Below are 25,252 nucleotides of genomic sequence, written 5' to 3'. Positions count from 1 at the left end.
CTTAGTCCTGGAGGTCCTGTGTTCTGCATATTTTTACACCTGGGCTAGCTAATCAAGCTCTTAAGCTGTGGTCACACTGCACTTTTCTCCCCATAGACTTCCATTCATACGCACACAAATGCGTCAGACCGGAAACGCAAGCTCTTGCGACAAGTTTCACAGTTTGCTGTGTTGGAAAGTTCAAGCTTGGTGGACTCTGACCTGCGAAATTGTATCAAGTGATAGAAATTTAAAATATTGACCAATCACTCGCTTTTTCAAATATCTAATCATCTTGTTTAATCCCGCCCCTTTTCGAAGAAACGTACAACAGAATTTTGCACACACAAACTCTAGTGTTATCGCGGCATTACTAGGCTCTCTAGAAACATCCTTGCAGGCATTTTGAGGCAAGTGTGAGCTCAAATCTGCAGGACACTGGCCCTACAGGACCGAGTTTGAGAACCCCTGCTATATATACTTATAAGACTGGTTTTAGGTTCAGTGTCACATATACTATTCCTCTTTATAGTGGTCTTCTGTAGTGCTCAATGATTTAAACTTGCAAATTTCAGTTTCAATGCAGCTGCACAACACCACCCAATGAATAAATGTGTTACCTGGAGAAACAAATGATCATCTTTACAAAAAAACAACAACAACAAATTATATACATTTTAACCACAAAATCTCATCTTGCAATAGCCCTGAATTGCTTTTGTGGAAAGAAGCATATTTTTTTTTCTTCTTAACGAAAATGACACTGTTTTTCTAATCTGAAAGTAAGGAGGTTTTGCCACTAAATTATATTTATTTCAATAATATAGCACTGTTTAGTGTTTTTATATTTATTTATTTAAATAAATCTATTTCCTTTTTCTGCACACACATAAAATATATTAATAGGCTTTTCGTTTATCTGATTTAGTATTTTTAATAACGATACATTTTTTTCTAATTTATAATACTTTCTCTTTAACTATATATTACATTATATTAACAAACTATTTTAACTATTACTAGGTTGTGGCTGGAAGGGCATCCGCTGCGTAAAACACATGCCAGAGTACACTGTAAAATATCCAAATTACAAATTGCTAACTCAGTTTAAAATTCTAAGCTAGGTGGACATATTTTGGAGCTCAGTGTTGAGTTTCCTCATAAAAACTATTTAACTGCATGTTTAGAACTGTTCAATGAAAATAATGAAATCAGTTGAGGAGACGTAACATTTTGAGCTCTTCATTTAAGTGTTTACTTCCTGCACTGTCAAACATAAGTTGAGTTAACTTAGAAAAGTTTCATGAGTTCACACTCACAGATATTTGACTGAATAGAATATGCATATTCGACGTGCTGTCTCTGAGCTCGGGAAGACATCTTAACTTGTGTTATTCCCCTTATCAGGATAGCGAGAGATAGGGTCAGAGCGCAGTGTCTAACTGGCTTCAGAACGCTCCCCCCTCAGATTTAAATAGGTATCGGGTTTAATAGTGTGGAGTTTGGGTGGTGGAGGGATGCTGTAGTCAAGGGAAATCAGAGGTATGACGTGTTTGACTATTTATAGGAGTTTGGTCTCGAGCTGATTGGACAATTGAAAGATTGTCTGTGATGAATTAGCCTCGTCAAAGACTAATCGTGCTTCTCCTGAAATTTGTTTCTGAAACATCACAAAGCAACCGGATGCAAAGAAATATTGCGTTTTTAAACTTCAGGGGTTGAAGTTGTGCCAGATTATTTTTTGAAATTGAGTTGAATTTCATAAAGTATATTTGACTTAAACCAGCCTTTTCAGTTAACTTGAAAAAAAGACACAACTTCAAACGCTGAACACCTCAAAATGTCTTTGTTTTTAAGTTACTGAACTTTTTATTAAGTGTACAGTGTGTACAGTGTATTTTTACAGGGACTAAACTGAAGAAAAATGAATGCAAGACTAAATATAAAATATTACAAATGAGCTTTATGAGCTGTCTATGCTGTTAATGTTCTCCGGTTTGAAGTTGCATTGAAAAACTGTAGTTTGGAAGTCCATAGAAGTCCACAATATGAAAACAAATAATAAAATGTTTTCCTAAAAAAACAATGTAAACGTAAATTTAAAGTAAATGTAAAGAAGGAATTTGACCTGTTTGATGAAATTGGGCTGAATAAATAATCAGGAAATTTTCATTCTGTTATTGAAACAATCTTTTAAATTAAAGGGACGGTTTCCTAAAAATGGAAATTTACTCTCTATCTATTCTCCTTCCAGTAGTCTAGGAGTTTCTTTTCTATTAAACACAAAAGAAGATATTTTGAAGAGATTTTGATGTTGAGATGAGCATAAATTTTGAAACTGTGCATAAAACATTTTTAACTGATAAAACTAATTTAAATAAACCAATAAAAATGCACAAACTATGATTAAAAAATATTTACTGAATAAATTTCAGCATGCGCATACAAAAAAAAAAAAAAAAAAAAACTCTGGGGGAAGGGAATGCTGCTTTATTTGCTTGTCTCATATATCAGTGTTTCTCAACCACATTCCTGGAGGACCACCAGCACTGCATGTTTTGGATGTCTCCTTAGTCCAGGGGTGTCCAAACTCAGTCCTGGGGGGCCAGTGTCCTGCTGAGTTTAGCTTTAACTTGCTTCAACACACCTGCTGGAAGTTTCCAGTATATCTAGTAAGAGCTTGATTGGCTGCTTCAGGTGTGTTTGATTAGGGTTGGAGCTAAACTCTCCAGGACACCGGCCCTCCAGGACCGAGTTTGGACACCCCTGCCTTAGTCTGTCTCCTTAGTCACACTCATTACTTTCAGTCTCTGCTTAGGAGCTGTTAAAGAGACATGAACAATGTGCTTAGCTGGTGGTCCTCCAGGAATGTGGTTGAGAAATACTGTCATATATCTTTTATGTGAATTTTCTAGTTTTGCTAATCTTATTCGCATCTTTGGATGAAAACAGCTAATGACTTCAATAGTAGGAAAAACAAATACTATGGAAGACAATGGTTACAGGTTTCCAACATTCTTCGAAATATCTTCTTTTGTGTTTAACAGAAAAGGAAAAAATTATTCGTAACAAGTAAATCAAGAGTAAATGATGACAGAATCTTCATATTGTTAGGTGAACTGTCCCTTTAAGGGCATTTCAGATTTGGGAAGAAAAGAGAGTGAAGCGCAGTGCTGAAAGTTAAAGTATCTCTCCTGTGTGTTCTTGACCGACTCAACACTTTCCCTGCTCAAACAGAACCTGAAGCGAAAAGCTGATTTCTCTGTCTCTCAGTGCAGGGTGGTGCTGTCGCTCTCCGTCTCGTGGATGGTGTGGAGGGGCCGCGGGTGAAGGGGTGGCAGGAGAGGCGAAGCGGGGGACGTGGAGGCTCCGTTCTTGGCCAAACCGCACGAGTGAGCAGCACAGTGAATCTGACGCAGTGTGTCCATCGCTTCTCCTTTCGCATGCTTCAGCAGGTCTGCCTGGCCCTGGAAGACACAGGGGAGGGGGGAAAATTAAGATTAACCATTAATATAGCTTTTAGGTCATCTGAGGTTCAAGAGACAAAATAGCAGGAGCTGCAAACATTGTGAATTAAGTTGTTTCAAATTGACAAATATGTGGAAGCCATGCATTGTTTTTATTTATATAATTGTCTAATTATAAATTATGACAATCTTGTTTTTCTCGTGAATCATTTTCTCCCCCTTGTCACAAATCTTTATGATTTTCTTTCATCTGTTAATTACTAAAAGATATTTTGAAGAAACTCAACGTGACCATTAACTTCCATAGTAGTTGTTTTTCCTACTGTGGACATTAATGGTTACCGGTTTGTAACATTCTTCAAAATATCTTCTTATTTGTTCAAAAGATGAAAGAAACTCATAAAGGGTTGGAACCACTTGATGAGATTTAAATTTTTTATTTTTGGGTGAACAGGGCGACACAGTGGTTAGCACCGTCACCTCACAGCAAAAAGGTTGCTGGTTTGAGTCCCGGATGGTTCAGTTGGCATTTCTTTGTGGAGTTTGCATGTTAAGCCGAAGGAAAACAATTAAGTAGAAAGAAACAGAATGAATATTAACAGTATAGACAGCTATACATTTGTAATATTTGAAATATGTAGCTAATATTCTGTAATACATAATTGACAGAAAACGTATTATGAATGTATTAAAAATGTATATTAATAGACATACTAAAACAAAAAGTTATACATATGTGTGGCTAAAAACAACCCAGCATTTTTTAAAGTGCATATTAGTATATAATAATAGTACAAACAGTAATAAATTGAGTAACAAAACAGATTACATCATGTCATAAGGTGTAAATCATCTCCGACTGTTTTCTTAATAATGACAATGAGTTTACTGTACTCAAATGGCCTCCACAGTCACCAAATCTCAATCCAATTGTAACCACGGGGAGTGACACTTGACAACAGAAGGTAGGATCCAAATGCAGGTTTAATCATAGTCAGGCAAGCAATGGTCAATTCAGGTGTAAACGGGTATATTGAGACAGTCCAGAATCGTAGTCATATAACAGGCGGGAGGTTGTAAGGCAGGCGGCAGACTCAGACAAAACAAGACTAAGTTCAATAAACAGGATAACAAGTCAAGGAGACCGTGTTGTAGTGTTACTAGTACAGATAACAAGACTCTGCAAACTGAAGGGGTGAATGTGTGGCTTAAATAGTGTGTGTTATCAGTCTTTGACAATCCTCAGGTGGTGCAAGTGCAATCAGTCTAAATGAGGAAGCAGGTGTGTGGACGAAGAGCATGTATGAAGTTGAAGTCCATTTACAAACACATTTGTAGTTCTGTGAGTGAGAATGTTTTCCAGCGACCTCTGGTGGTTAGAGATCGCTGGTGAATGTGACACCAATAGAGCACCTATGGGATGTGGTGGAAGGGAAATTCACATTATAGATGTGCAGCCGACAAATCTGCAGCAACTGCGTGATTCTATCATGTCAATATAAACCAAAATCTCTGAGGAATATTTCCAGTACTTTTGTTGAATCTATACTACGTAGGATTACGACAGTTCTGAAGGCAAAAGTGGGTCCAACCTGATGCTAGTAAGGTGTACCTAATAAAGTGGCCAGTAAATGTATGTAGCTGTGGATTATCCACATTTATCCCACACCCTATAAATTATGGGAGTTACTTTCATTCAACTGTAAACACATATTTTCCTCAAAGTTTAACCATGGAATATTAAAAGGCAATTCATTTGAATGAACGAATTGTATTCAGCAAACCTTGCATAAAGTCTTTTCACAGCAATAATAGGGATATGCTGAAGATTATGTACCATACTGTAGAGGACATGAAAAGAAAATAATCTGGTGGAACAAACAAAAAAAATCTGTGAACAAATATGCATGTGATACTGATGTCATGTTAAAAATACCAAGCGTAGAACTATTCATGACTTATTTAAAAAAAAAGCCAAACATATTTCAGTTTTAATGATCTATTTTATATGGATTATTTGTACTGTTGTACTACTAAAACTAAAAAAAAAACTGTTGTATAACTAAAATAATAAGTTTCAGTTTTTTTGAATGGAAGTTGCCCAAAAAGGAAGTGCAACCCATTATCTGAATGGTGTACATGTGCCTTAAAGGATCACTCCACTTTTTACAACTCCCCTAGAGTTAGAGTTGAGTTTTACCGTTTCAAAATCCATGCAGTCGATTTCTAGGTCTCACGGAAGCATTTTTTAGCTTAGCTTAGCATAAATCATTGAATCGGATTAGACCATTAGCATTTCACTCATAATTTTCAGAAAAAGGAGTTTTAGAATTTTAAAGCTAGACTCTTTCACACCAAGATTGTGTACTAAGACTGATGGAAAATGAAACTATGTGTTTTCTAGACTGGCATGTCTAGAAAACTCTCATTCTGGGGTAATGATGACAATGATGGTGTAATAATTCCTTGATTATTACGCAGGAATGCAAGTATTCTTCCTAGCAATATCAAAAAACATTTTCTGTCAGTCTTGGTACACGTAACTACAGAAGAATCAAGCTTAAAATAGGAAAATTAACAAAACTCTTTATTTATTTATTTATTTGAATGGGATGCTAAAGGTCTAATCCAATTCAATGGTCTATGCTAAGCTAAGCTAAAAGTGCTCCCGCCAGACCCAGATATCAGCTAAATGGATTCAAAAATAGTAAAACTCAAATGTTTAACTCTAGGGGTGTTGTAAAATAAGCCTTTCTTTTTCTTTATTCTTTTTTTAAAGAGGAGTGTCCTTCAAATACAACGAAAGGATGCAGCCTGCAGGGGAATGAGAGTATAGTTCAAAGCAACACCATCCTATAAAATAATAACTTTACATTTTCTGTCTTAGTACATATTGTAATTACAAAAGAGTCAAGCTTTAAATACAAAAATGATCAAAACTCTTTTTGGATTTTTTATTTTATTATTATTATTATTTTAAGCAAGATGCTAATAGTCTAATCCTACTGATGATTTATGCTAAGCTAAACTAAAAGTGCTCCTGCCAGACCCAGATATCAGCTGAATTGGTTAAAAAATGGTAAAACTCAAATGTTTAACTCAATTCAGTTGTAAAATAAGCCTATTTTTCTTTTCTTTTAAGTGGAGAGTTCCTTTAAATAAAAAAGAATGCCGCCTGCTAGAGAATAAGAGTATAGTTCCTACCAATATTGACATATAGAACAACAACATTGCATTTTCTGTCATTCTTGAGTCTACTCCAATTCAATGATTTATGTTAAGCTAGCTAAAAGTGCTTCAGACTCAGAGATCGGCTGAATGGATTCAAAAATGGTAAAACTCTAATGTTTAACTCTAGGGGAGTTTTAAAATAAGCCTTTTTTTTAAGTGGAGTGTTATTTAAAAAGCCATCAATTGATACTGCCTGCAGGAGAATGAGCATATAGTTTCTAACAATATCCAGTGGCGTAGCTGATGGGCATGCAAAAATTACATTTGTTAATTTCTATAATTTCCTTGAAGGAAAACTGGTGTGACAATCATTAAGAGAATAAATAGATTGTTCAGTTTGATTAGTAAACAATACAAATACTATAATCCATTACATACAGTGCATCCGGAAAGTATTCAAAGTGCTTCACTTTTTGGCCCAGCCAGAGCCCAGACCCAAACCTTATTCATCTCTGGAAAGATCTGAAAATGGCTTTACACCGTCATTTCCCATCCAACCTGAGCTTGAGAGGTATTGCAAAAGAGGAATGGGCAAAAAATCCCAAAGACAGATGTGCCAAGCTTGTGGCATCATATTCAAAAAGACTTGAGGCTGTAATTGCTGCCGAAGGTGCATCAACAAAGTATTGAGCAAAGGCTGTGAATACTTATGTACATGTGATTTTTCAGGTTTTTAATTTTTTTTTTAAATTTGCAAATTTTTTTTTTTTTTTTTTTTTACATTGTCTTAATGGGGTATTGTGTGTAGAATTTTGAGGAAATCAATTAGTTTAATCCATTTTGGAATAAGGCTGTAACATTAAAAATGTGGTAAAAGTCAAGGTATCAATATCCTGATCCACTGTACCACAAGTGTTTCACTTCAATAATTACTACACTTAAGGCGGTCATTTTGACCATTTTTCATTCTGTAATTTAATGTTAACATAAAACCCATATGTCGATACCCTGATTTTTAAAACATAAATGTATACGTATTTATTTCGAAATAATCAAAACTCTTTTTGTTTTGTTTTTTTGAACGAGATGCTAATGGTCTAATCAAATTCAAGGATCTATGCTAAGCTAAGCTACGTTAAAAGTGCTTCTACCAAAACTAGAAACTGGCTAAATGGATTAAAAAATGCTACTCCAGGGGAGTTGTAAAATAAGCCTATTATCAGAAAAGTGTGATGTTCCCTTAAATGCAATGAAAGGATGCAGCCTGCAGGGGTCAGTGTAACACAACCTGAATGAACACACAGCACAGCACAGCTCTAGAGTCCTCCCAAAACCCTCCGTAAATCAGCACAGATTCTGGAAACGACCCAGAAGGGACCGGATGAAGGGGACAGAGACTGAGATGGAGACGGGAGGGGGTGATGATCAGGACAGTGTGTCTTAAAACAGTGTGCCAGGCATTTATGTATGTATTTATGTGTATGAGAAGACATTTTAGAAGGACACAGTAAATAAATGCTAAAATACAAGGACACGTCACTAAACTGTGTACTCAAAACACGGACAACGACACATAAATTCACTTTCTGACTTTCTTACAAGGACACTGGAAATATGAGCCTCAGATAAAACCTTTATGTCTAGAACAAAAGTGATTTGATTTTAGGGCTGCGCCGATGACATTTTATCAATACTAGTGCTGGTTTTTTTTTTATGATTGCTGTAGAATATCAGTGTGTGGAACTGATGCTCGCTCTATTATGTGCTACACAACAAAACTAAATATACACTACATTGTTGAGAAGACAAGTCATAATATATGAATTTATTCATTTGAATTCACAAATCCAAACAAACCTGCAGTACTGTGCACCCCATTTCTAAACCCCTGCAGTGCTCAACAAACAACAACAACAAAAATCAAACCAAATACCTTTTTTTTGATTTCCCAGCATGATTTTTAAAGAAATATTCATTCATTCATTCGTTTGTTCATTCATTCATTCATTCATTCTCTTTCGGCTTAGTCCCTTATATATCAGGGGTCGCACAGCGTAATGAACCGCTAACTATTCCAGCATATGTTTCACACAGCAAATGCCCTTCCAGCAGCAACCCAGTACTGGAAATGAGCCATACACAATCATTCACGCACGCACACGTGCACACGGACAATTAAGTTTACTCAATTCACCTACAGAGCATGTGTTTGGACTGTGGAGGAAACTGGAGCACCTGGAAGAAACCCACGCAAACACAGGAAGAACATGCAAACTCCAAACAGAAATGCCAACTAGCCCAGCCGGGTCTTAAATTAGCAACCTTCTTGAGCCACCATGCTGCCCCTTTTAAAGCAATTAATAGATATTTACATGCATTCAGTACATGCATACTAATTAATTAATTAATTCATTCATTAATTCATTCATTCATTCATTCATTCATTCATTCATTCATTCATTCATTCATTTATTCAACAGTGTACATTATTTGCTTGTTAAGTCGTGATAAGAAATATTGTTTCCGGGTCCAAGCTGCTGCTCATTTGAATTGAGAAGATATTCATTTGTGAAGTCTAAAGCTAAACATATAAGTAAAAATTCAAATAAAAACTAAAATTAAATAAAAATTTGCAACCTTTTTGGCTTAGTCCATTTATTAATCTGGGGTCATCACAGCTGAATGAACCGCCAACTCATCCAGCATATGTTTTACAAAGCGGATGCTCTTCTAGTTGCAAACAAACACTAAGAAACATCCATACACTATCATTCACACACATACACTAAGGAAAATTTTATTTTACCCAATTCAGCTATAGCGCATGTTTTTGGTCTTGTGGGGGAGACATGCAAACGCCACACAAAAATGCCAACTGACCCAGCCCAGCCCAACCTTCTTGCTGTTAGCTGGTTTTGTTACCCACTGCGCCACCCACTTTTTATTATATCACACATTAAAGTGAATTTTATATAAAATCAAGCAGTACACAACAGTCTGGACTTGCTGCATCATAGGCACCAATATTTTAAAAATTAATAAAAAATTATACGGTTTCTGGCCATCTGATATTTGGCATGGTTTTATATATATATATATATATATATATATATATATATATATATATATATATATATATATATATAATTTTATGGGATTTTTCTTGTGATATTTTTTTTCTTCTGACACAAATCAAGTCAGACAAGACCTCATCACAATTAGGTGACAATAAAAAAAAAAGAGTGTGGGCACAAAAGTGCTGCAAAAAATAATTACAGCATAAAATAAAAAATTTATAAATATTTTGTAATGTATTCAAGGCCTCATGTTGCCTGTTTATTATTTATTACTAAATTTTTTTTTTAACAATATAGGCGCGAAGTCTAAAGGGTGTGTCCGAATATACTTTTGCTGAGGACAGAAAAATACGCTCTGCACTGCGGCAGTTGTGCTTATTCTTTTAATGAGCTATGGGTGTTTTGAGCATAACGTGCATTAAATCAATCAGCGTCTCATCTCCCAATCCCTTTAGGAGTCCGTTGCATCACGCCATGGCGCATTCGCTATTTACACAGCAGATTTTGTAAGTGTAAAAACACTGAAAAAAAACTGAAAGCTTCACTAGAGAGAAAACAGTTAAACAGACCATCTGCAACGTGAGGATAAAGATCGAACCTTCTCTATTTGGCCTCTTTACTTTTTCTCTATTTTACTCCTTCACTTTTGTGAAGAAAGAAACCATGTTGGACACACTTCACTGAAGACATCCATTAGTTTAATTTTGTTTAAGTACAAAGATTAGTTTCAAACCTTTTTCTAAATTCAGTTCTAATTTCCAGCAAACCAATAAATGAACAATAATAATGAAGTGTGGTCAAAAAACGGTGGTAAATCCAAACACACGCCCTATTATTATGCCTCATATGGTCCAAAAACTGACAGGTGGACAAATCTAAACCTTGTTTTTATTAAAACAAATATAAATATACATATAATAAATAATACTACTACTACTAATAATAATAACATTATTCATGACAATTTACATTTGTATAAACTGAATAAAAGCAGTGGTTTTTATATTTATGTAGAAAATAATGTTTGTAATATTTGAATCCTTTAATTCTTTTTCTTATGTAAAGATGTTTGTGTCTTGCTAAACATATTGTGTGTATTAAGCAATGTGTAGGCATTTAAGGCACACAACTTACGCGCTCTAGACTGGATTTTAGAATTGCTTTCAGCTGGTCAATTGCACAGTCTATAGCCCCTTTCACACAGTGATACTGGTAAATATCTGGAAAATTTCCGGAAGGACTTTACCGTTAAATTCAAAAAAGCGCTGTTCACACAGGCGAGGAATTTACGGAATTTTTCCGGAAAAGAGCATTCACACATCCATTCAAAAATACTGGTAAATTCTGACATCACTAACCAGAAATGAGCTATAAATGGCTGGGCTTGTGTTAGTAAACATTTGACTACATCACAAACTCTGTGGATGGATCAGTATTGTGAACAACTTCAATGAAAACATATGGAGGATCACTTTCGCATGTCGAGATGTTCATAATATGTGTGTGTGCTGGCGTTCACGGCTGTTTCCAGGCAAGGTAAAAAAACAGCGTCTTATCAGCATCTTATTGATGATTATTTACAGAGTTGTCATTAAGTAGAACATATAAACGTTATCTGACTAATTTCTAGCAGCTAAACGCGTCTGGGAAAATATTCAAAGGCTTTTATTCTCATAAACCGCGCGGACGTGAATGCATCTGACTGTTCTGATTAGCTAAAGCAGACGTCTCACATCAGCACGTTCTAGACGTGCACGCGATCTTTCCGGCAATCTTCCTTCTGCATTCACACAGCGCGGCATTCCGGCAAATTACCGGTAATCTTACAACTTCTCTTTCTGGAAAATAGCCAGAAAGAATTTACCGGTATTTTCAAAAAGGACCTGTTCACACATACACACCTTTCCGGTAAATTGCGGGTAATTTTCCGGAAAGGTCTGTATGTGTGAAAAGGGTTTTTTTTTAGTTCCTCAAAATTGCAACACACCAACAATGCGCCTTAACTCACCTCCTTTCTAGACCAGCACGCCCATAAGTCCACAAAGTGGCGCAAATGGCTTTGCTATTTAAACAATGTAGATCAAAATGGGGAAATTAGGGTTGCGCTGGTCTGAAAATAGCTACAAATCGTGCCAAACACGTCCAGCACCTTTTTGTGCCGTGAGTATGATGGGGTCCATTGACTAGGATGTACTCAATTTCTCAATGATCTTAGGTTATTTTGTTGGAATAGTTAAGTTTAGCTTATAATGTAACGTCATATAAATAAAGTTGCTTTGCACAAAAAAAGACCTCATCAGTGCATCTCTGTTAGATATCACCACCAATACTTTGCCGATTTCTGTAAATGAAATGAATATGTAAACAAGATTTTCAAAGTAAGTTACCATCTACGATTCAAACAAAAATCAGCCAATGAAAATCACTGAGGCACTTTCAGGACAGCTGCATCATGATGTCATTAATTGAGGACCAGAGTAAAACACATCATCTGCACTGCGTTTTTGCTTAACTTCCAGCAGGCTTTTTTTTTTCATGAAACAGGACAGGACAGGTGAGCCGAATGGATGTTTCTCCTGCATGAGCTCCTGAAAGGACACCTGCACGGGTTGCCCAGCACTGGAAAGGCTCCTTGACCTGGATAGAGGAGTCTTTTGCCATAAATAAGTGATATATTTTAAAAACAGATGAATTATGCATTGGGGCGTGACGCATATAGACTTTTACTGTGGGGAGAAGAGAGGCTGAGAGCACTGCAGAGAGACAAGGTGCTACATACTTTATAAAGCCTGCACTGAACACGTCTGTGCACTGGCTGACAGTTTGATGTCACTTCCTGCAGTCGGGACGCGTCCAAATGTGTCACGATGAAAAAAGATAAGCATGAAAGAAGAGCTTTATCAACAAAATGAAGCATGGAGTTTTTTTTTTATAAATGCCCCCAAGATTTTGTTTTGATTTAAAATGTATGACAATGCTGCTTAGGTCACATAAAAATTTGTTGTGCAAAACCAGGACTAGTTAAAAAACAATCTTACTGGTTTAAATTTAGTTGAATCTAATGATATTATCTAGTTATCTCAACTTACATGAGTCAAGCTGACTCAAAATATTAAGTTCAACTTTACATAAATAAAACGATTATTAAAAAAAAGTAACAAAAACATTTGTTTTCATGACTTTTTGTCATATAGTTTTTACAGTGTACTTATAATAGTTAATATATATATATATATATATATATATATATATATATATATATATATATATATATATATATATATATATATATATATATATATATATATATTATATAAATATATTACTATTTTAAAATGTGCTACTTTGGGGAAAAAAAAATATAAATGCATCATCACAGATTAAAAAAGCACAGAAAAAAAAAACATATAGGGCCCTATCACTCGGCACAACAAGGCGCAAGGTGTGTATGGCACGATTTTTTGTTATTTTTAGACCAGCGCAACCCTGATTTTCCCATTTTGCGCCACGTTGTTTAAATAGCAAATTAAAAAAAAAATTTGTGGACTCATGGTTGTTCCGGTCTATAAATGAGGTGTGTTATGGCGCATTGTTGGTGTGTTGCCATTTTGAGGAACTGAAATAGACCGCGCCCCATCAACCAACTAAAAGCTGGTCTAAAGTCCAGCACAGAGCGTGTTAGTTGTGCACTTATGCAAGTCCAAATGCTTTGCTTAACACACACGGGATGTACACCAATACACAAATATCTTTACATATGAAAAAAATTAAAGGATTAAAATGTCACAAAATTATTATTTTCTACATAAATATAAAAAACACTGCCTCCATGCTTTCTTCATCTCTGGGTTTTTTTTTCAGTTTGTTCATTACAATTTACATTTGTATAATGTTATTATCAGTAGCAGTATTAGTTATTATATGCATATTTATATTTGTTTTAGTAAAAATAAGTTTACATTTGTCCACTTGTCAGGTTTTAGAGACGTATACATCACCATATGGGGCATAAGAACAGGATGCGTGTTTGGATATAATCAGTTTTTGACCACACTTTATTATTATTATTCAATTTATTAATTTGCTGGAAATTACAACAGAATTAGAAATAGTTTTGAAACAAATATTTGCGCTTAAACTAAATTAAATATGTAGTAATTAGTATGTAGACAACACTGTTCATCCACGAAGGTTTAGGAGTAAAGTAAAGGAGTAAAATAAAGAATAAAAGTAAAGTAAAGAGGCTGAATAGAGGACGCTCAATCTTTATTCTCACACTGCAGATGGTCTGTTTAACTGTTTTCTCACAAGTGAAGTACAAAGTCCGCCATGTAAATAGCAAATGTGCAATGGCGCATCCCAATTGACTCTTAAAAGGAATGTGAGATCAGTCTCTGATTGGTTTAATGCACATAATGCTCAAAACACACCCACACTCATTAGGAGATTAAGTACAACCCTGTTAGACCGTGCGCCGGGGTGCAAAATGTATTTTCCATCCTTAAATAGCAAAAGTGGATTCAGACACGTTCTTAATGCTTTTACACCATACGCTTTAGACTTTGTGCCTAAAATATAGCCCATGCTTATTATTTTTACTAACATTTGATCTTAATGATCAGATCAGCATTATAACAGCTAACTGAAAACATTTTTTACATTTAATCACTTATGTTAAATTTAAATAAATAAAATAATTCATTTATAATATTTTAAAGTTTGTAATGTTATAAATATTATAATATTATATTAGTGTTTTGAGCATTGGTAAACCACTGGTCATTATTTTAATTTATATTAATATACTACAAAAAAAACTTTAAAGGCACAGTATGTAATTTTCACCACCAGAGGGCACATATTTACAACTTTATTTCTCATAAAGTTTCTCATAAAGGGTTCATAAAGAAGCACTGCAGAAAGCCTCCATCCTCCAGCTATAGATTCTGGAGAAGATGATGAATACGCAGAGCTGGGTGCACCTCTGAAATGATCTAGTGGAATCAGACACACAGCAAATGAATATCTGCTATTTTTCAGCCTTCCTAAAGCACATAAACACAACTATTCTGTCAATAAAATCCATGTTAGCCATTTAGCAACAAAGCTAGAGTCACCAGGCAGACAGAAACCCCGCTCATGATCTAAATCCATGTTCATTGTGAAGTAGATTTGACGTGTGAATTAAGCGAATTTGACGTGCAAATGAAGCGAGTAAACTCAAAATGTTCACGCGTTTTGAATATGAATAGCATGATTTATTTGCGCATGCCCGTCTGGTGTGAACGCAGCATGAGAAGGAAACACGCACATGGGAACGGTGGGCGGAAAGAACAAGCTCATTTGCATTTAAAGGTACAGGCAACAAAAACAGCCACAAAGTAATCTTACCAAAGTAATCCCAAAATTCACATATTTGGGACTTGTGGACCGGCACATCGATGGATTTGCTCTTCAGTGTTTGGACTTTCAGCAATGAAAATTAATCCACACTGAATTGAACTAAACTCTGAAAACTGGACTGACACAGTTTCAAATTACAAGAACTTTTATGATAAGCTGCTTTGAAACAATCTACATAGTAAAAGGGCTATAGAAATAAACATGACTTGACATATTCAGCAGGGTATAATAAATTAACTGATGGGTATTTTAAGCTGAAACTTTACATACACATTCTGCAGACACCAAAGATGTATACATCTTGTAAAAGAGGTAAAATAGGAGCCCTTCAAGACAGCAACATACATGGATATTTGGATATTACAATTAAAAAATGGGAATCTTACATATTGTGCCTTTAAATAACCAATACCAATATTATAGTATTACCAATGTTGATTTATTATCTAGAAATTAAACAAATAAATAAATAAAACAGGAATTGGCAGAGCAGTTAAAACTACAACCAAACAGCCGTATACCAAACTGTTGTTCTGCAATTTGACACTTTCATTAACACTATCACACACTAAAGGTGACATCTCCTAATCTCTGTTCCCACCGCGTGCGCTTTATCAGTTTACCTAAGTACGAACGCAATTAATCCATGTTAGAAAACACGGCACTTTAGCTAAGCTTATCTTATCATTAACACCATAAATATATAAACACATCTCCAGAGAGATAGTGACAGAGCGAGACTGATTAAACGGAGAGAAAGAGAGACAGAAGAGGGCAAAACATGTGGATTTTTTTCACTTTACGTCCTATGCTTTAGCACGCTGTCAGGACTACAGATAAACATCCCTGACAATGCTGTTAGCGATCTGCACAAATTAATTAGCACAGTGTTTGTGGTATAACGGGGATGAATGGACAGACCCAAGAGCATCCCTGCTGGTTAATTCTCTTTCGTGCTATAAGAAAGATCGAAGCTCACTGTTTTTTAGAGGTTAAAATAGTGCAAATTCAGAGCCATCTTACATTCAATTTAGGTTAAGCTTTAAAAGGATCTATATAAAAAAGCAGAATTCAAAAAATAATATTGTGAAACATTTTATCTTATAAGCTGTTTTTATTTTAATATTTTAGAATGAATTTATTAATGTAATGCTAAAGCAGAATTTTCAGTATTATTACTCAAGATATTACAATGACGTTCAAGAAATATTTCTGATGATAAAAATTTTAAACAGCTGTGCAGCCTAGTATTTTTGTGGAAAATTATTTATATTTATTAATTTATTTGAGAATTCTTATAAATAAATGAATAAATAAATAAATAAATAAATAAACACATTTTAATGAAAAGCTTTGGCAAGATTATAAATAAATAAATAAATAAATAAATAAATAAATAAACACATTTTAATGAAAAGCTTTGGCAAGATTATAAACATCTTAACAATTGATCAATCTAATGCTAATGCAATCTAATCTCTTAAAAAATAATTGACTGATTTAATTAAATTAAGTAAAAAAATATTACTGACACTGTTTGAATAGAATAAAAGAAAAGAAAAAATAAATCAAAATAAAAAATAACTAACTGATTGATTAATTAAATTAAAGTTAAAAAAAAAACTTACTTGCACTAACTGTTTGAATAAAAAAATAAAAAAATAAAATAAATAAATAAATAAAATAACTAATTGATTGATCAATTAAATAAAAAAATATATCTTACTGCACTAACTGTTTAAATAGAATAAAATAAAATGGCCATACTGTTTAAAATAAATAAAATACAAAATGGCCATAGTGTGAGAAATAAAAACATTTTGGGATAAAATTTTGTCAATATTGCACACCCCAAAAATTGCATACTAAACAATTCTATTACTAATCAGTGAGATTAATCATACTTCAACATGAAGAACACAGGTCACAATTGTAGTTGAAACAGATGCTAAAAAACACTAAGCTTTAGGACTGAATGCAAACCTGTTAGAAATGATTATATAGTCAAATATATTATTTAATAAAAATCAGATGCTGCAATATTAGATTTTTCTGTGATAAATATTGTGATATGAATACAGTTTTTACAATATGATTTGAATAGCTCTTTTTAACAGTCTAAAGGGGGTTGCACACAGGATACGCCGCTCGGTAACGTGCCACGAATTGCCATGCATTTTAGAATTCTAAACATGAATTTTTATAAGGGTACGCACACCGGCCCCACAAGTTGGCGGCTGTAAACAGCGCCCAGCTATGACTCAGTACACCGTTCGCCATCTGAATAGTTTCACTTTAAATAACATAAAAATGTGTTCATCTGGTGTACGATACTTCCAACTGTCATGTGCATGCCATGTTGCGGCGCTGAGCAGCACATCCGGTGTGTGACACGCTTAACAGTATTCAGGTACAGAAACTGCATATTCACAATGCAAAAAAAGATTTCCCTTGTCTTGTTTCCAGTTGAAATATCAAAAAATTCTTAGATCAAAGTATAAAAATTAAAAATTAAAAATATTGTTTTGCTTTTACCTTCAGAAGAACAAAGACAAAATTAAGAGCTCTTCCATAAAACAACCCAAATTATCTGCCAATGGGGAAAATCATCTTGCTTTTGCTTTGAAAAGTAGACTTTTGGAATAAAAACAAGACACAATTTTTTATTTTTTCCTGCATAAATAATTAAATGCATTTAAACTTTGTTGCACCTCCAAACATCATACTTTATTGTACCCAAATGTTTCAAACTCTCTTGAAAAGCTCAGTCACAGGCCTTAAAACACACGCAAATGATAAGCTTTCACTCTATTATGGTTAAACCTAGCAGTGACTCTACAAATTGCATGTGTTCTGTAGATCCTGGTCAACTATAATTCAAACTCAACATTGCAGATCTTGTATTGTGACTATTGAGAATATTGATGCTGAAATAACGCATTGTGTAGCCCTATTAGATAGTGTACAAAAGTATGCTAAACAAGGTATATATAAAGCAGAGACCTTGGTGCAAACAGCTTTCTGTCTATAAAAGAAAGAAAAGCTACAGACCTTCAGGACAGTGATGTTCCAGGCGTAACTCTCCATGGCCTTCTGTAACTTCCGCCCTTTCAGTCCTTCTCTCGCTCCGATTCGATGCAGATCCTCATGAAAGTCCAATCCTGAAAGCAACAATTGAAATGAGCGTTACACACAATCATTTGATTTTGACTGCAATGTAATAATGCGAGGCTAGCACTGTCGCCTCACAGCAAAAAGGCAGCTGGTTCGAGTCCCAGCTGGGCCAGTTGGCATTTCTGTGGGCAGTTTGCATGGTCTCTCCATGTCTGTGTGGGTTTCCTCCAGGTGCTCCGGTTTCCCCCACAGTCCAAAGACATGCAGTATAAGTAAATTGGCCCTAGTGTATAAGTTTGTGCGTGAATGAGTGTGTATGGGAGTTTCCCAGCACTGGTTTGCAGCTGGAAGGACAAACGCTTTTCATTCCGCTGTGGCGGCCCATGATAAATTAGGGACTAAGCCGAAGGAAAATAAAAGAATGAATAAACTAAAGAGAAGATAATTTGAAGAAACCTGAAAATCTGTAACCATTGACTTCCATTGTATTTTTTTCCTACTATGGAAGTCAATGGTTACAGGTTTTCAACTTTCTTCAAAATATCTTCTTTTAAGTGAATTGGATGAACTCAATTAGCCATAGTGTATGAGTTGGTGTGTGAATGAGTGTGTATGGGTGTTTCCTAGCACTGGGTTGCAGCTGGAAGGACATACGCTTTTCATTCCGCTGTGGCGGCCCATGATAAATTAGGGACTAAGCCGAAGGAAAATAAATGAATGAATAAACTAAAGAGAAGATAATTTGAAGAAACCTGAAAATCTGTAACCATTGACTTCCATTGTATTTTTTTCCTACTATGGAAGTCAATGGTTACAGGTTTTCAACTTTCTTCAAAATATCTTCTTTTAACTGAATTGGATGAACTAAATTGGCCATAGTGTATGAGTTGGTGTGTGAATGAGTCTGTATGGGTGTTTCCTAGCACTGGGTTGCAGCTGGAAGGGCATACACTGCGTAAAACATATGCTGGAATAGTTGGCAATTCATTCCGCTGTGGCGGACCGTGATAAATTAGGGACTAAGCCAAAGGAAAATTAATGAATGAGTAAACACAAAAGAAGATAATTTGAAGAAAGCTTAAAATCTGTAACCATTGACTTCCATTGTATTTTTTTCCTACTATGAAAGTCAATGGTTACAAGTTTTCAGATTTATTCAAAAAATCATTTGTGTGTGTGTGTGTGTGTGTGTGTGTGTGTGTGTGTGTGTTAAACAGAAGAAAGAAACTCGAACAGAAGCAAGTGAAGATAAAGTAAATTATGGAGTTTCTTTTTTTCTATTGAACACAAAAGAAGATAATTTAAAGAATGCCGAAAACCTGTAACCATTGACTTGCATAGTATTTTTATTCCTACTATGGAAGTCAATGGTTATAGGTTTTTAACATTCTTCAAAATATCTTCTTTTGTGTTCACCTGACTTAAAAAACAAAGATTTAAAACCACCTAAGGGAAAGTAAATAGTGAGTAAATTTACATTTTCTAGTGAAATATACCTTTAAGCTTGTGTGTTTAAAAAATGACAATGTGAGAGGGGAGTTATAGAGTGAGTTTTAGTTAAACAACAAGTGGTTAATGGAAAAAAATATCTAAAAATTAAAAAAAGCTTATCATTTTAAAGTATTTTATAAATAAAATAAGTTTATAAATCTGTAATGGAAACATGCCTACGATTAGAAGCATTTTTTCTTCACACCACACAGTGCTTACTCATTAATATTCAGAGCAGAGACAGTCACAGATAAAAAACAAAACAAAACAAAACAAAACGAGCACTGTAACTAACAGATGGACAGACGGACAGATGGATGCACTAAAATGCAAACAGTAAGTGAAAACAGAAAGTATCTGCTTCTAGATATGATGAAAGGCTGATTGTACGGTTCAGTCAGTAAGTAAATCAGTCTGACTCTGCTTAAGTTGACCAAAATCTGTCAGAAAAAAACATCAGGGGAACAAAATATTCTCTGGAGTAGAAGTTTTTATTAGACTGCACACTATAAAACACTTTTTCTGCCTAGCAAACACAAGCCCGTTTTACAGCCATAAATCCCTTGTGAATAAAACCCTATAACAGATGTCTGGTGTCAATACAATGTCGCTTTAATGAAAACCAGGGAAATGAAAGATTACCTGTATTTATATCTTCCTCCAAGGTAATGTGAAGAACACGCCGATACTTTCTGTGTCTGCCAAATTTACTGTCTTGCTTAAGGAGAGAAAAGCAATGCTTCTCCTTTAAGTGTGAACGATAGGCTGTAAATATAAACGGCAGGTCACATTTACTGATGCTCAGCAATTTTTTTTATTTCACTTATGTACCAATAGGAATCTGTGAATTTCACTGGTAAATATAGACACTCTCTGGCCACTCTCTGATACACCTTCCTAGTCCCGAGTTGGACCCCCTTTTGCCTTCAGAGCTGCTTTAATCCTTCGTGGCACAGATTCAATAAGGTACTGGAAATATTCCTCAGAGATTTTGCTCCATAGTGACATGATAGCATCACGCAGTTGCTGCAGATTTGTCGGCTGCACATCCATGGTGCTCTATTGGATTGAGCTCTGGTGGCTGTGGAGGCCATTTGAGTACTGTGAACTCATTGTCATGTTCAAAAAACTAGTCTGAGATGATTCGCACTTTATGACATGGTGCGTTATCCTGCTGGAAGTAGTCATCAGAAGATGGGTACACTGTGGTCATAAAGGGACAGACATGGTCAGCAACAATACTCAGATAGGCTGTGGCGTTGACAAAATGCTCAATTGGTGCTAATGGGCCCAAAGTGTGCCAAGAAAATATCCCCCACACAATTACACCACCACCACCAGCCTGAACCGTTGATACAAGGCAGGATGGATCTATGCTTTCATGTTGTTGATGCCAAATTCTGACCCTACCATCTGAATGTTACAGCAGCAATTGAGACTCATCAGACTAGGCAACGTTTTTCCAATTTTCTATTGTCCAATATTGGTGGCCTGTGCAGTAGCCTTAGTTTTCTGTTCGTAGCTGACAGGAGTTGCACCCGGTGTGGTCGTCTGCTGCTGTAGCCCATCTGCCTCAAGGTTCGCCCCATTCTCCTCTGACCTCTAGCATCAACAAGGCATTTGCACCCACAGAACTGCCGCTCATTGAATATTTTTCTTTTTCGGACCATTCTCTGTAAACCCTAGAGATGGTTGTGCATGAAAATCCCAGTAGATCAGCAGTTTCTGAAATACTCAGACCAGCCCATCTGGCTGCCACATTCATTCATTCATTCATTCATTCATTCATTCATTCATTCATTCTCTTTTCGGCTTAGTCCCCTTATTTATTCGGGGTCGCCACAGCGGAGTGAACCGCCACGTTTTTACGCAGCAGATACCCTTCCAGCCACAACCCATCTCTGGGAAACATCTATACACACTCATTCACATTCATACACTATAAACAATTTAGCCTACCCAATTCACCTGTACCGCATGTCTATGGACGGTGGGGGAAACCGGAGCACCCGGAGGAAACCCATGCGAACGCATGAAGAACATGCAAACTCCACAAAAAAACGCCAACTGACCCATCCGAGGCTCGAACCAGCGACCTTCTTGCTGTGAGGCGACAGCACTACCTACTGTGCCACTGCGTCGCCAATGTCACATCAAAATCAGCAAAATCAGCTTTCTTCCCCATTCTGATTCTCGGTTTCAACTGCAGCAGATTGTCTTGACCATGTGTACATGACTAAATGCATTGAGTTGCTGGCATGTGATTGGCTGATTAAAAACCTGCGTTAACGAGCAGTTGGACAGGTGTACCTAATAAAGTGGCCGGTGAGTGTATATTCAGAGCTTCTAATTTAGGGATCTTGTCCAAATTTAGCACATTTCTCATTGTTGCTTTGACTTTTATTCATGTTTTGTGAGGCTAAGGAGACTAAATTATAATTTAATCAGATTTAATAAGACATTTAATAAGTGCATTTAATTTCAAGTTCATATTTGATAAAAGCATATTTTATTTTATTCATTTTTTATGTTTATACATTTTTTTTCATATCGTGCAGTCTCTCGATTTATATTTATATTATTTTTTTCCCTACAATATTACTTTCAAATTTTTCGTATGCATGCAAATGAAAACAGTATTTAAAAAAACTGTTTTATCTAATTAATATTTAAAAATGGCTCCTTATAGTTATTGTTATTATTATTAATAGTAATAGTAATATTAAATATATTAAGAATCTATATTAATATTATTATTATTATTTAATATTAAAATAATATTTATATTACTTAGAATGATGTAATATAATATTAATATAGTATTACATTTTTTAGAAATTAATATGTTTTAAACTGACTAAAATGTCTGAAAAATTACAATCAGTCTCATGATTTATCAATCAATAAATCAACTTTTATGTATTATATTTATACAGCACCTTATTATATATATTTATATAGCACCTTATTACAACCGGAGAGCTGCCCAAAGTGAACACATTACATTTACACATTACAACACAAAAGATGGTAAGAACACAATCTAAGAGTGTCAATAAAGCAATATTTTGCACTACTAAATATCAAAAGCCAGTCAAAATAAAAAGTTTTAAGTTTTGATTTAAACAGTGCCAAATCGTGAAGATGAAATGTTCTATAAAATTCTAATTTATTCCATTTTATATTCCACAATTATCTATTATTTTCTTTTTTTACAGCGAGGAGGACTCAAGCTTTTATTAATAAATGACAAACAAACTCCCAAAGAAGCAAAAGCAAAGCAGTGCTCCGATCACACGTTCATTTCTCACTTGCCGCTTCTTGAATTCACTGCCCGTTTGACCTTTACTTCAGATTTCACACTCTCTCTCTTTCTCTCACACGGATTAAAAACACCCACAAACCTGCAGAACACACACTTGTGACATCCCGGATGAAGTGCTAGATGCGATGAGGGCTCTCAGCTGGAGCGGCTCGCGCACACACGTGTCAAAGAAATATCTGAGAGAGTATTTGTGCGAGTTCAGACCTACCCTCAACGGGCGCTAAGCCTGGAGGTGTCAGAAACGCTCCCTAACACCTGCCCACCGTCCACTTCGCTCAGCTGGGATTCAGTCCAAGAACAGCTCCTCTCATCTCCACAGCCAAAGCCAACGATTTTATGCCAACAGAGGCTGCTCCTGGAAGGCCAGCTAATCATAAATACTCTCCTTTTAAAGAAACACTTCACTTTTTTCCGCCCCTAGAGATAAACCAGGCTTCATGCTCTATGTAAAATGTCAAATTCCCTGACTTTTCTGTCATTTTCACTGAATAAAGAGCTGAATTTTTATGATCTATACAGTTGAAGTCAGAATTATTAGCCCTCCTGAATTATTAGCCTACCTGTATTTTCTTTCCCCCACACTTTCTGATTAACAGAAATATTTGTTCAACACATTTGTAAACATGAGTTTTAATAACCCATTTCTAATAATTGATTTACTTTATCTTTGCCATGATGACAGTAAATAATATTTGACTCGATATTTTTAATATACTAGTACTCAGCTTTAAGTGCTATTTAAAGTCTTAACTATAGTCAAGTTAGGGTAATTAGACAATTCATTCTATAATGATAGTTTGTTCTGTAGACAAATCAGAAAAAAATGCTTAAGGGGGCTAATAATAATGACCTTAAAATGGTTTATAAAAAATTAAAAACTGCTATTCTAACCGAAATAAAGCAAATAAGACTTTCTTCAGAAGAAACAATATTATAGGAAATACTGTGAAAAATCCCTTGCACTGTTAAACATCATTTGGGAAATATTTGAAAACGAAATATTCATATTTTCATATATTTGATTGACAAACCATAACTACAGGCACAACACATGAAATTGCAAAATAATAATAATAATAATAATAATAATAATAATAATAATAATAATAAATGGAAAGCAAAAATTTAAGTGACAAAGAAAAATCCATGATATTTCATAACTTGGACCAAAAATACAAAATTCCCTGACTTGCAATGTCTGGAATAGAACTTTTAAAATTCCATAACATTCCAGAAACTCGATGGGAACCCTGTTAAACACTTGACTTTACCATTTTTTAATCCATAGAGCTGATCTACAAGTTTGGCGGGAGCAATTTAAACTTAACTAAGCATGGATCAGTGAATCGGATTAGACCATTAGCATCTCGCTCCAAATAAGAAAAAAGCTGTAATGATATTTTGCAGTCCCTGAAAATAGTCCCTAGCTTTGTACTAAGGCAACTGCGCTGCATAATATGATTGTGAGCAGGGGTGGGTTCAGCGATTTGGGGGCTCAACAGTCCTTAAATGCACGCTTCGTACTTTTTTTTATATTTTATTTAATTATATTAGTTTTTTTTTTTTGTTCTTAGATCCCTCAATCTTCTTTTTTATGTTTTATCTTAATGCAATGTCAACATTTTAAATGATTTGTAAAATGAATTCACAACTAAAAACAATAAATAAACTATTTAATTTTTTAAGCTAAATCTTTACTTGATTTGACGGCTGGACTGCTCCATGATTGTTGGTGGGGGACAAATTTGCATACCCATAATAATCAAGGTTATTATAGTTAACGAAAGAGAACAAAAAAACAAAAACTATAATTGAAAAATAATTTTCGTTAACTAAAATAAAAATAAAAACCAAGTTTTTTAAAAAGTAGAACTGAAACTTTATTGTGTACATACAAAGCTAACTGAAACTGAAACTAAAGTTATAGCAAAAACGTCCTTCGTTTTTGTCTCTGTAAAAGTATTTATTTTAGAATTACATCTATTTGCTTCGCGCTGCCCTTTGTTTGACCTTAGAGCACATCAGAGTTTGTAATCATGCCACTGGCCGGAACAAGCCGCTCCTCTTCCAGTAATACTCACTGTTGCTCTCGCGACAAACACAACAAGTGAACATGACAGCAGCATGGTGACAACATTGTATACAACCTGAGCAGACGCTTAAAACAACTAATTTAACACATTTGAGCCCAATAATAGGTTTTATTTCTGTAATAGTGATTGCGA

At 35.0% G+C, this 25,252-nt stretch overlaps 1 protein-coding gene across 12 annotated transcripts in view; it reads right to left on the bottom strand.

Moving 5' to 3' along the window:
- The window catches only part of LOC141381166 (inactive phospholipase C-like protein 2), a 191,591-nt gene that overhangs the window by 11,034 nt on the left and 155,305 nt on the right, over window positions 1-25,252 (bottom strand). For 3 of the 12 annotated variants that reach the window (XR_015480577.1, XR_015480574.1, XR_015480571.1), the window contains 3 exons: window positions 18,149-18,258; window positions 2,865-3,446; window positions 1,825-2,528 (listed from right to left, as the gene is read on the bottom strand). Coding sequence is in view for 4 of the 12 variants with exons in the window: in XM_087244154.1 (XP_087100280.1) it covers window positions 3,249-3,446; window positions 18,149-18,258 (308 nt within the window). In the remaining 8 variants the exon portion in view is untranslated. Of the gene's footprint in view, window positions 1-1,824; window positions 3,447-18,148; window positions 18,259-25,252 lie in introns of those variants that run through there. The other 9 variants (XR_015480578.1, XR_015480575.1, XR_015480573.1 and 6 more) reach the window with 4 other exon arrangements.

This window comes from Danio rerio, chromosome 3, assembly GCF_052040795.2.
Source record: "Danio rerio strain M-AB ecotype USA chromosome 3, GRCz13ab, whole genome shotgun sequence".
Taxonomy (NCBI): Eukaryota; Metazoa; Chordata; class Actinopteri; order Cypriniformes; family Danionidae; genus Danio; species Danio rerio.
This window is presented reverse-complemented; position numbering and strand designations above follow the sequence as displayed.